At 51.8% G+C, this 12,884-nt stretch overlaps 1 protein-coding gene across 2 annotated transcripts in view; it reads left to right on the top strand.

The window, feature by feature from the left end:
* The window catches only part of RIMS3 (regulating synaptic membrane exocytosis 3), a 42,862-nt gene extending 30,224 nt beyond the window's left edge, over positions 1-12,638 (top strand). Inside the window, exons 5-9 of one of the 2 annotated variants that reach the window (XR_001105228.3) lie at positions 1,168-1,280; positions 3,660-3,761; positions 4,083-4,222; positions 6,599-9,253; positions 9,323-12,638. Coding sequence is in view for 1 of the 2 variants with exons in the window: in XM_012439164.3 (XP_012294587.2) it covers positions 1,168-1,280; positions 3,660-3,761; positions 4,083-4,222; positions 6,599-6,811 (568 nt within the window). In the remaining variant the exon portion in view is untranslated. Of the gene's footprint in view, positions 1-1,167; positions 1,281-3,659; positions 3,762-4,082; positions 4,223-6,598 lie in introns of both variants that reach the window. The other variant, XM_012439164.3, reaches the window with a different exon arrangement.
* The last annotated feature ends 246 nt before the right edge of the window (positions 12,639-12,884 follow it).

Genomic DNA, 12,884 nt, shown 5'->3' with positions numbered 1-12,884 from the left:
TTGAAGCCCCTCTCTGGGGGATGGAGGCTGGGCCTAGTTGGGGAGAGACACAGGTTCTCTCTGATAAGCATACACAGCCTGCTTTTTTCCCCCTGCCTGCCACTAGCCAAGGGGGACTCAAGGCCAAACTGCCTAGTAGGAGATTTTTCCTTGGACAGGCTTTTATCTCTGTAGCCTGGGCCTTTCTAGGAGATCTTAGAATTTTGTTCAGTCATAGCCCCTGAGCAGACCAGGGCCAACCCTCCCTCATCTGTCCTTTCTCAGCTGGCCACACCCAGAACATCTAGGCTGGAGCGCAAGAGAAGAGTAGCACTTTTCCCTTGATGATAACAACAGCAGCAACCAGAACTATCATTCAATGTTTCCTGTTTGTCTGGAACTTTTCATCTGCCCTAATCCTCAACATATAAAGCCCCGTGAGTTGGGCATCGTCTCTGTTTTGCAGGCAAGGCAATCTTACCTTTGGGAGCCTCTGTTTTCTCATCTGTAAGATTGGGTAATAGCTCCTACCACACAGAGTGGTTGTAAGGATTAAATGATATAACACATACAGAACTTTTAATGCACCATTGGCACCTGGCAAGCTGTCAATCACTGTCAGTTTTTCTTGTTACTGTTTCTAGACACCCACACAGTCATGGAACAACCACAAACCGCCATCACTTGCAATTCACCTCAACCCTATAATTGTGTTATTTTGGTCTTAGTTGCTGTTCTGGGCACCACCTCATGTTTGACTTGGATTTCAAACTTACGGTCAACTCAAACCTCAGTCCTTGTAACTTGTTCCACGCATTGAAATTTCCAACCTATGTCTCTGGTTCTTGGCATTGACATGCCCTGGTGAGGACACAGGTGTCCATCAAGCCCTGCCTTGTAAGGGTCACTTTAGAAGTCCCTGGAGCTTAAGGATTAAACAGCATCATTATGTTATTGTTATTAGTTTGTTTTCTCAAATGACATCAAAGTATTTTTCTTCAGTGTGCAGAGATGAACAGTTCTGTTTGTCCTTACTCAGAGTAGTGCAGTCATACTGTGTAGAGGAGAAACTGAGGCACAGAGAGAAGTGCCCAGGACCCTAGGGGCAGAGCATGGCAGTCTGCCAGCCACACTCTCATCCTCAGGTTGCCCTGACACCCTCACGCACCCCTCTGCCTCCTCCTGCAGGTTCATCTTCCCCACCACCCGGCTGGGGGCTGAAAGCCAGTTCAGTGATTTCCTGGATGGGCTGGGACCAGCTCAGATTGTGGGGCGACAGACGCTGGCAACACCACCCATGGGTGAGTCTTATTGAGGGCAGATTGAGTGGGGTGACGGGACCACGTGGCAGAAGGGTGAACTCAGTGGGGGCTCTGCATCAGCCATCATAGAGTTTATTCTACCACCAGTTCTGTGTGATCTTAAGCAAGTCAATTCCCTTCTTTGAGCCTTAGTCTCTTCATCTTTAAAATGGGAATAATAATACCCACTTGAGTTCCACAGTCTAACAATTTACTTTACTGAGCTCCTGTTAGATGCTCTGCATGAAGTATTTCAACTGAGTGCTTAGGAACTGTGGCTTATTTGACTGTTACACCCAACAGTGCCTGGCACCTAGAGGCCCTTTAGTAATTTTCTTTTCTTTTTTCTTTTTCTTTTTTTTAAGACAGAGTTTTGCTCTTGTTGCCCAGGCTAGAATGCAATGACACGATCTCGGCTCACCGCAACCTCTGCCTCCTAGGTTCAAGCTATTCTGCCTCAGCCTGCTGAGTAGCTGAGATTATAGGCATGCTGCCACACCCAGCTAATTTTTGTATTTTTAGTAGAGAAAGGGTTTCACTGTGTTGGCCAGGCTGGTCTTGAACTCCTGATCTCAAGTGATCTACCGCCTTGACCTCCCAAAGTACTGGGATTACAGGCATGAGCCATCGTGGCTGGCTGCCACTTTATATTAGAGACTGGAGCATCCAAGGATTTTGGTATCCCGGGGTTGGGGCGGGGTAGGGTTCTGGAACCAATGGATACTAAGAGATGACAGTACGTCCTGAAGCCTACACTTCATCCTGTTAGCTTCAGTCTGTTTCATGAGCTCTCAGACAGAGCCTCCCTACCTTCTCCCTCCCTTAGGTGTTGGCTGTGTTGGCTTCCAACAGCTTCTCCCCAGGATAGCTCCTCCAGAGGTGCCTCCTCACCTCCACCCCTTTCCCATCCGTCTGACCTGAGCAGTGCCTGACCCAGCACTGACCCATCAGGATAGTGCTCGACCTTTGTCCCTGCCAGCAAATGAGGAAGCTGAGCGCAGTGTCCTGCAGCGAGTCATGCAGTGGAGCTGGGGTTCCATTCCAGGCCAGGACTCCTTCCACTCCATTGCCCTCAAAATCTCCCGCCCAGGAGCTCCTGCCGTCTAGAACAGGAGTCCATGGGGACCCTCAGAGGGTCCGGGTCAGCTGAAAGCAAGGGCTGGGAATTAGCCAAATCCAATTCCAGGGCCGCCCTTGAATTGGATTTGGCTAATTCCCAGCCCTTGCTTTTCAGGCTCTTAAGGGTCTGGGGAGCCTGCTTTTCGCAGCCCTAGACCCAGCCAAAGGCTGGGCAGCAGTGAGAAGAGCCAGCCACTTCCATGAGGCTAATGCGCCATGGCAGCCAGGACCATTTGTGTGTGGTACCCCCTGGTGCCAGACCAGGGAAGGACAGGTTTGCCTTGTCCACCTTGTTAGTGATGTTACAGTGAGACCTGGAGATTAATTCCCAAGACCTTCCCTTCCCATTTCCCCACAAGGAGGTCAGGAACAGCTGGATGGAGGTGGATGAATTCCAGGATGTCTCTTGAAATTGGTAAATCCCCATCTTCCCTAGTACACAAATACAAACAATTGCATGATGGCTCAGCGAATCTAAAAATGGGTGACCGAACCCAAAGTCTGGCCCATTTGATTCTTCTGGACCAGGCTTTGATTCTGCACCCCTGTAAAGGACTTTACTTTGTTCCAAGTGACTGACTACTAAATAATTCCAAATTTTGCCAACCAGTGTTAAACAAAGCTAATAGTTCCCAGAAGTCAGGTAACTGACATAACTCCACACACAGAAATTGCCCTTGGCTGGATAATCTATTCTGTGGGAGTACAGTGAAGATTTCTTCACAGCCGTCCACACTCAGGAAGTCTGCTGGCCTTTCCTTCCTCCGTTGGTAATGCACTAGCAGGCCCTCATTGTCAGGTAGGGCCTCGTGTCCCGGGCAGGCTTTTAACTCAGTGCATCTTCAAATGGATGCTGTTTCAATACAGATGTCAAAGGAGGTGAAGAACAGCCACTGAGCCCACAGCCTCCCCTGTCTTCCTGACACAGGAAGCTCTGTTGCCCAAATTTGCTATTCTGCTCAGTAAAACAGAAGCCTCTCAGCTAGCCAGACACAAATGGGGACTTGGCAACCATCTTTTGTTACCCAATCATGCCCTTGAAGGTCATGTCCCCACTCCACCCCAAGGGACCTATCAAGGGATCCCTCAGTTGCTTTAAAGTGGTCTCCTGAAAGCAGTTCTGACCCATGTGGTTGGTGCCATCTTTTTCCCTTTCTAGTGTTAATGTAGCCTCCTCTGCAGACTGGCATTCATTACAGTAGCTGGCTGGCCTGCCCCTTGGTCTGGCCCTGCCTGGACTCACCCTCTTCTTCCTTTCAGGAGACGTGCACATTGCCATCATGGACCGGAGCGGCCAGCTGGAGGTGGAAGTGATTGAAGCTCGGGGCCTGACCCCCAAACCAGGCTCCAAATCCCTCCCAGGTGAGGGATTTTGGAAATGGGGTCCTGACAGGGAGGGACATAGAGCCATGCTCTGGGTCTAGCAGGTCTTCAGCTCCCTTTGGTCTGAATCAGGATTCTTGACAGTGGAGTCACAGCTTGCCTGGAAGGCCAGTGACTAGGGCGGGGAGTAAGGGAGGATGGAGGAACCAGTACTCGAGTCACCTCTTCTGCCTTCTGTCCACTGGCTGGCTCATTCCATGCACGCTGCGCACCTCCAGGATCACCTGGCAGTTAGGGGATGGGCAGGCCACAGCTATCTCTCCTGGATCCCTTTCTGTCATATGTTCTCTCCTCCCTTAGCCACCTATATCAAGGTTTACCTGCTGGAGAATGGGGCCTGCTTGGCTAAGAAGAAGACAAAGATGACCAAGAAGACCTGTGATCCCCTGTACCAGCAGGCTCTGCTCTTTGATGAGGGACCCCAGGGCAAGGTGCTGCAGGTGGGTGGCACAGGGCCAGTAGGACAGGGTAGACTCTTAAAGACTGCAAGTTGTCATTCAAAGTTTTTCATTTATGATTTATCCTGTGCCAAGTGCCATGCTAAGTGCAATAATTTGCATTACTCATTTATTTTCACAACCCTGTGAGGTATTATTGTCCCCACTTGATTCATAAGGGAACCAAGGTTTTGGGAGTAACCAAATTGCTCCCCAGGTTGCACAGCTGGTAGGTAGAACCAGGACATGTGTGACCACTGCCTCCCCCTTCCCCTGGTGCTGACGTCCATTGCACATCAGTTTAGTGCCAAGCCTTGTGTTAGGTGCTTTCCAAACATGACCTTATTTCATCTTGCAGATGATTTTGTGAAGTAGGTGTGATTCTCTCCACTTGATGGAAACAGAGTCTCTTACAGATGAAGTCACTTGCTTGGGGTGAGCCCAGGCTGGGTGACTCTCATCCCAATTACTTGAGAACAACAAAGGCCTTCTGCACACTTGGTATTGTTAGCCCTTCTTAATCCTGGGAGGGAGGGATCTTCATGTTCATTTTGTAGATGAAGAACCTTAGGGATAAAGCACGGTGGTGGATCAGTCTCTGAGCTCAGTCCTAGGTTCAGATTCCAGTTCCGCACTCATTAGCCATGGGTAGAATGTCGTGAAGATTAAACAGAGGATTGCATATAGATTGCCTGACAGATAAACAGCTACTCAGTGAGTATTAACAGTCATGGTGGTGGCTGCTGATCTTGCCTGAGGCCATGAAGGTAACAGAGAAGAGGCTAGAGCTAGGGGCTGTCTGGGCCATCCAGCTTCTCATCTAGGGCTGCTCCTCTGAGCTGAGATGGTTCTGTGGCAAGGGGCCTTAGAGTTGCAAATTTAAAGAACTGCAGAGCCAGACACAGTGGCCCACACCCATAATCCCAGAGACTCGGGAAGCTGAGGCAGGAGGATCACTTAAGCCCAAGAGTTTAAGAGCAGCCTGGCAACATAGCAAGATCCCATCTCTAAAAACGTGAAAAAAAACTAGCTGGTCATGGTAGCATGTGCCATAATCCCAACTACTCAAGGTGACGAGGCAGGAGGATTGCTTGAGCCCAGGAGGTCAAGGCTGCAGTGAGCTATGATTATGCTACTGTACCTCAGCCTGGGTGACAGAGTGAGACCCTGTCTCTTAAAAATTAAAAATAGGCCGGGCGCAGTGGCTCACGCTTGTAATCCCAGCACTTTGGGAGGCCGAGGCGGGTGGATCACCTGAGGTGAGGAGTTCGTGACTAGCCTGGCCAACATGGTGAAACCCTGTCTCTATTAAAAGTATGAAAAACTGGCCAGGTGTGGTGGCTTACGACTGTAATCCCAGCACTTTGGGAGGCTGAGGCGGGTGGACCACGAGGTCAAGGAGATCGAGACCATCCTGGCCAACATGGTAAAAGCCCATCTCTACTAAAAATACGAAAAATTAGCCAGGCATGGTGGCTTGAGCCTGTAGTCCCAGCTACTTGGAAGACTGAGGCAGGGGAATCACTTGAACCTGGGAGGCGAGGTTGCAGTGAGCCAAGATTGCACCACTGCACTACAGCCTGGCGACAGAATGAGACTCCATCTCAAAAAAAAAATAAAAAATAGCCAGATGTGGTGGCAGATGCCTGTAATCCCGGCAATTCAATGTGCTGAGGCTGGAGGATCACTTGAGCCCCGGATGTCAAGGCTGCAGTGACCTATTGTACTCCAGCCTGGGTGACAGGGAAACCCTGTCTCTTGAAAAGAAAAAAGAACTCTAGAACCCTAGGCTCTGGGGAGTGGAAGCATAATCTTTGGTGTCTGCTTAGGAAAGGATTCACCAGTGAAAACATAAGTTTGAAAATCACTGAGTGAATCCATTCCTCTCTCCCAGCGTGTGGCTGGAAACAGTGAGGGCATGGGGCTTACACAAGTCCCACGGCAAGCCGGCAGCGCAGCCAGAGCTATGGCCAGGTCCTCAACTCTGTCTGCCCCTTCCTGGGGAAGGCTGTTGTCTGTAATGCTGGGAGACTCTGGAGTCACACACCCGGGTCCTAATCCCAGCTCTGCCACAAGTTACTGTGCAACTTTAGGTTAGCCAATTCACCTTTCTGAGCTATAGTTTCCTCTGTGGAAATAATGATGCAGAGCACCCGTACCTACATGGCTTGTTATAACAGTTAAAAGAATCTAGGTGAAATCCATAGGATCACATCTAACACACCTCAAGTGCTCAGTAAATTATTGTGTGAAATCAGTCTGAGTTCTGGCTCCCTCTGTCCCATCTGTGCCCGGCTGAAACTTGTAGGTTCCTGGGCCTACTGCACAGTCCTGGAGTCAGAGAGGTGGCTCAGTCCCTCCCTCTCTTCTTCCTGGCAGGTGATCGTCTGGGGAGACTATGGCCGCATGGACCACAAGTGCTTCATGGGCATGGCCCAGATCATGCTGGACGAGCTGGACCTGAGCGCCGCAGTCACCGGCTGGTACAAACTCTTCCCCACCTCCTCAGTGGCAGACTCCACACTCGGATCCCTCACCAGGCGCCTGTCCCAGTCCTCCCTGGAGAGTGCCACCAGCCCCTCATGCTCTTAAGGATGTCAGGAAGAGAGGCCAGGATGGTGGTGTGGGGAGGGGTGCCTGCTGGCCCCACGTCTCCCCTGTACATAGTCTTCGTGTCTTTCTGGACCCCTTGTCCTGCTGCATGCCTGTTGGCTACTGGGCTCATCCCAGCTGGTAGTGGAGACTGTAGTGTGTGCGTGCGTGTGTGCGTGTGTGTGTGTACGTGACCACGTTCTATCTGTTCATTTGTCTGGGTATAGTCACTCCTGGTGACGACATGGGCTGAAATGTCTCCACGTCTCTTTGTATCTTGTTGAAAAGAAACCCAAAGGAGTGTTGTGTGGATGCGACTCACCCTGAGGAGTCTCCAGGGGTGGAAGTGGGGCACGCGGCCACTGGTCGGTGCTGCCTGGCCCTGGGCCCGGGGCAGAGCCTGTGTGTTCTCCACCTGTGCCTGCTCCTGGTGGTCTCCGCTTCGTTTTCTGTCTTGTCTTTTGTTCCACTCTTGACTCTCCCGGCTCTGCCGCTGTTTTCTGAGGAATGTAGCTCCCGCTGCAGCTGGCCACACTGAGGGTCCTCTGGGAACCCCACCCCACCAGAGCCACTCTGGCAGCTCTTCCTGCCACTGAATGCGTTCTGCAGCATGTAGCATGCCCACCTAGCTCCCTGGCCAGGGCCCCGGGGAGGCAGAGGGTACCCGGGGGGCTGAGGGCTTAGAAATGACTTTCTCTGTGGGGCTGGGACTGTCTCCTTCCTGCAGTGAAGCACGAGGTCTCGGTTCCAGGGTTCCTGGCCAGGTGCCCCCTTAGCATTTGTTCTTCATCTTCTGTCTCTTCAAGCCTCCCCACTCCGCCACGCCGAAGGAGCTCTGCCAGCGGGCCTGGGCAGGCAGCCGCAGAGGGCATGTTATCTGCTAAAGCAGACAGTCCTCCTGAGGCCCTGAGGGTGGCCCTGACCTCTTGGGGGCTCATTCCTGGCGGGCATGACTCGGTAAGGAGGTGCTGTGGGTAGGGCTGTTTGCCGGAATAAGGAGGGCTGAGGCTGATTGTTCCCAGCCACTGCCGAGGATCCCGTCTGACATTTGGGGATTCCCTGCATGAAGTTGTTCATTTGGGGCTCTAGTTGCTGTGCATTTCCAGACCAGGTCCCTGTCTGGGAGCTCAGACTCGGCTGGGCTCCAGCAGCCTGGATCCGGACTCTCGTCTGCCATCATCACCAGCTCTGTCTAAGCAATACTTCCCCCTGGGCCTCCCTGCTCTCCTGTGCCGCACCGCTGCCCTCTGCAGAGCTGTCTGCCCCAGGCACTCACCTGCCTCTGCTTGCTTCCTCACCCGTGTCTGGTTGGAGCATCTCACAGCCACTCAAACCCTGACTTGATTTGGCAACTGGGCCCTGTTGGCGGGGACCAGTGCCTGGACTGGACCCTGTGAAATCTGTCCCCTGGGAATCCTGAAGTCTGGCTCAGGAAGGCCCAGATCTGTCCCTGTCCCTCCTCACCTCTAGGGTGAAAGGTGAGAGGTTGCTCAGGAGATGGATGGAGCAGCCCTTGGGTTTGTGTCTAGTAGAGAAGAAAGCAGCAGGGCAGTGGAGGTGTGGGGAAGGCGCTCTTTCCACCTCTCCCCAGGCATTATTCCCAGGTGCTGAAATGGCTGTGGCCCCAGCGCCTAAGGCAGAGGTGCGCTACCTGGGGTAGCAGTGGAAAGGTCTTGGGGCCTCCATTCATAACCAAAGTTGGAAGGGCATGGAGGCGGTGGCTCTTTGTGATAGGTCATCTCAGCCCAAAGGGTCTCCTTAGCTAGCATGGCTCTGTGTTGGGGTGAAGTCAGAGTCCCGTAACTTCTCCCAAGAAAGATAGGGGAAGAAGCCAGGACCCCACCTGGCCTGCCCACAGGATAAGAAGGGGGTAAGGGCAGGAAGGAAATGAACAGAGTTAGCTCCCAGGCTCCTGTTTCTGCCTGAGCCTCTATTCTTGTCTTATTAGAGAAGGGGACCATTGGGTGCATAGAGGGAGGAGGCCGCTGGGCTGAGTCTTCTCTTTAGGCAAAAATGCTCTTCCCAGGCCCATTATGTTTATCAAGTTCTTAGAAATGGGCAAAGGGCTCTGTCCTCCTAGACCCTAATGGGGGATCAAGAAGGAAACTCCTTTGCAAAAGGGTATTTTAATCTCCTGATTATGAACTGTTCACCTCTAGAGCAATCAGTCAGGGTGGTGTGAAAATACTCTACGCCTTGGGATGACAGGGTTGTTAGTGACCCACAGGACAGTATAGATGTTTGTTGATATAGCACTGAGTGTTGATACCTAGATCAGCAGTCACCCCAGGAAATGGGGGCTACCCATACCCTCATTCTTCTAGTGGGAAGCTGCCTGCAGAGAGGCCTGCCACTGGGGGGCTCCAGGCCACAGTGCCCCTTGCCTCTGGAGAAGGGTTAGCACAGGGGAGGTTCTAGCTGGAGGAGGGGCCTAATGTGCTGGTCATGTGGGCTGACCTACCCACAATCCCCAGCTGCCATAACTGCCCAGCAGTTGGGGATTGTAGGTAGGTCAGCCCACCTACAATCCCACTCCACTATTCTGCCTCTCCAAAAGAAGGTCATTTCCTCCCCAAATTGACCTTGGGGAATTATTCTTTTAACCCTTTGCACCAAATAAGTCACTCATTCCCACCTGGATTTTACCCCAAGAGGGTAAAGTGGTGTGAGGCTGACATGTGTGTGATGCAGTGTGGCATCAGGGTCTGTTTCTCAGCATCCTGGATGCAGGGGCTTTTCTGAAAAGCCACTCTGGAGCTAGCCTGTCCCAGAAAAGGAGGATGCACAAGTGTGACTCCTGGTGTTTGCTGGGGTGAGGGGCATCTGCTGTGTGAGGAGGGGTGGTGGGGAAGGAAGGGACATGGTCTCTCCAGAAGTCTCCCACCCTGGGGCCAACTCAGTGCCAGGTTCAGTGTCCTGGCTTCAAATGCCCCCATCACCCAGGTGAAACCCTGCTGTGGTTACAGGATGGGGCTGTTTGTCATTCCACCTCCTCTGGTCAGGCGAAGTTCATTGTGCATATAGCAGAGACAGGAGTGGCCCTGCAGTGATGTTGGGTTGTGGGCAGGGACAGTGATGGATGACTCAGAGCGTCTGTCTTTGTATTTCTGCTCTGTTCGTTCTGTCCCACTTTCTTCATAGACTCCTTTTCTCTGCAGTGGGCCTTTGGTATGAAAAAGGCTCCAGTAAATGGAGCCAAGTCTTGGTTTGACAAACGGAACTTGATCCTTCAGGGAAGAACCATCTCCAGAATGACTCCCCATTTGGTTTCTTCTACCACCCAATTCTACTAGGAAAGGAGCACTTAGGAGGTTCTTGGGATGCAGCAAGTCCCCAGCAATGCCAGCATTTCATGGGGCTGAGGCAAAACCCAGGAGCTCCAGGAAAGGACACCCATAGAGCAAATGCCTCGTGGAATCACTGCCGGTTAGAACACTGAGGTCAAGCCAGTCCTCCCATGGTCATGCCATCCACCAGGGAAGCATGCCTGATCTCTTCTTTACTGCCAGCCTTGAGGAGAGCAGAAGCCTCCATTTTTAAAGACAATAAAGACCTCCAAGGGTACTTCTTTGGAAATGAAATGTAGCACAATCTTAGCCTATGTTACCAGGAGCCCTGACATGCAACCAGGGTCCCTCTTCCATGCCCTGCTGCCCGGGAGATGCTGAGCTCCTCTTCCCCCGGAGTTCCAGCCCTCCTAATACCTCATATTCCCCATCTTCCTCAGCCCAGAAAGCAATAGGGCTTTAGTGATGCTCCTCTTTTGTGTCTCTCTGATTGCCTCTAGCACTGTGCAAACTCTGTGCAAGAAATTGCTGCCTTTGCTTGATGTTGTAGACGCGTTGCTCTCCACCTGGCTGGAGAGATGGCACATCATTCAGGGCCGGAATGTTGTCCAGCAGTGTTTCTGCAGTGGCTGCAGGGAGATGGAAAAGAAGAGGCCTGCTTCCCTGCCTCCTCCTACCTTTCTCTTCCACTCCCCAGAGTTTTCTTCTCCAGTATCCTGACACGTAAAGAGATTCTTTAAAATGCTGCTTCTTCTACCGGACTGTCTTTCACTGAGTGGTCAGGGAGGAGATGAAAATGTGGACCCATCCCCCCTGCCTTCTCCCTAAACCTTTTCACTCAGGTCAGAAGAGGTTGGGGCGAAACAAAACAAGCATGACTGAAGAGCAGGGGAAGCCCGCACAATCAGGTGAGGCCTGATGGGGGCTGGACTGGCCTGGTCTGGCTGGGAAAGGGTTCTTTTGAAAGCGTGCCTGAGCATCTCAGAGCAATGTCAGTGATGCCAAAGAGAGCAACTTGGCCTCCTTGGGCACCAACTCTGCTGGCTGAGTTGCACAAACGTGGCTCAGATGTTGGCATGCCCAATGGTGGGGTCTTGTTCTCTGATAAAGGGCTTAATCTTTCCATGTAGCAAAGCAACTCTCCCTCCCTCCCCTCCCCCAAACCCTGAGCTTGGGCTTGTGTGGGCCCAGCATGGCTGTGCCTGTGAGGGAAGCCACGTCAGTGAGAGAAAGTTGCATTCTCTCAGGGGCCTAGACTGGCTTGGGGCAGGTGCTTGCCGAAAAGCATGAGTGTTTCTGCTTTGAGAAACTCTTCCAGGCTCTGGCTGGAAACTTGGCCAATAAGGACAGGGCCTTGGGCCTCCCAAGGAGTTCACACTGATGCTAGGAAGGGTCCCTGAGCCTGGGTTCCAGTCAGCTTGGCTAACAGAATGGGGCCTGGGAATTCCAGGGGCAACCAAGCATCCACCCCATTAGCCAGTGGCCTGGACAGAGACAGCTGGCTAGAGGGAATCAAAGGCTGTTCTGTACAGTTTTGCCAGAAACTGTGACCTTGGGCAAGGCTCCTCACTTTTCTGGGCCTCAGCTTCCTCATCTGCAAAATCAGAGCATTAGCTGCTCTCTCCATGGTTCCCTCCCGGTTTTAACTGGAAGTCTCTGATCCAGAGTACATGAGGGTTGCGAGCCTGGTGCACCTGGTTCCTGTCTCCATGGGCTGGTTTCCTCCAGCCCCTGATGCCCAGGCTGGGTGCAGGCCCTCAGCTGGTCTACGTCCAGATGCTGCCTCAGACAAGAACTCTGGGAATCCTAACAGACTCTGCTTTCCTCTCTTCGTGGTTTGTCCTCCCTCTTATTCTTGTGTGATGATGAGACATAATTAAGGGTCGTCTACAATGGACAGTTTTCAAGGTGCTGATGTGATGTCACAATCTCAGCTACATCCTGAGTAGGTCAGTGTCCCCACCAGCAGATGAGGCTGGGTCTGTCCTCATTTCTGCTTCTGGGATGACATCACCGGGAGAGTTGAAGATCTGAGAATTCTAAAGGAAATGCTCTCCAATGGGAGGAGAGAGGGAACCAATTTCCCTTCAAAGTATTTTGCTTCTTAAGACCACTCCTCTCTCCAGAGCGTCTTTAACCAGACATCATCTCAGAAGGCAGGGCGGCTGCTTCCTTAGGGAGAGTGGGCCTGATAGCTCAACCAACTCCTTTAGCATGTAAACTCACAGAAGGCGAGAACCCCTTTTTTTAGACTTTCCAAATGCATCCTGCAAAGAGAGAGATAGCTGATAGGGACTGACAAGCACACTGTTTAGATAAGAAGCAATTAGCCTTTTATATCTGTGCTCTATACATTTTCTATGTGCGGCATCTTTCCTAACTTGTTGTGGTTCCCGGGTGGCAGGTGTACAGCTGGGAGGGACTGCCAGCTGTTTCGTACAACATTCTTGCCAATTCCCTTGAGGAGAAAATTCTTCACATGGCTTCTGCATGTACAGTATTTGGGCAGCAAAACATGATTAAAGTCAGTTTGAAAATGGTTTCATGTGTTGCTTTCTATAGACGGTTCTTCATTCTAGGAGGAAGAAAACAAGGTTCCAGGTGGCTAAAAAGAAGAGGAGGGGGACGCCTTGGTCTGGAGGCAGGAAAGAGCAGTACATTTCAGAAAAAAGCATGAAAGATATGGCCTGGGCCTCTGACTCCTGTTTGGGAACTTTATGGTCACAGCAATGTTTCTGGGCCATGAAATCTGACTGGTCCAGGCAGCTTCCTGGCTCTGTCTCCTA

This window comes from Aotus nancymaae, unplaced genomic scaffold (assembly GCF_030222135.1).
Source record: "Aotus nancymaae isolate 86718 unplaced genomic scaffold, 86718_ANA_hifiasm-v0.15.2.pri h1tg000007l, whole genome shotgun sequence".
NCBI lineage: Eukaryota > Metazoa > Chordata > Mammalia > Primates > Aotidae > Aotus > Aotus nancymaae.
Note: the sequence above shows the minus strand (reverse complement) of the source record. Positions and strands in the feature narration are given on the sequence as shown.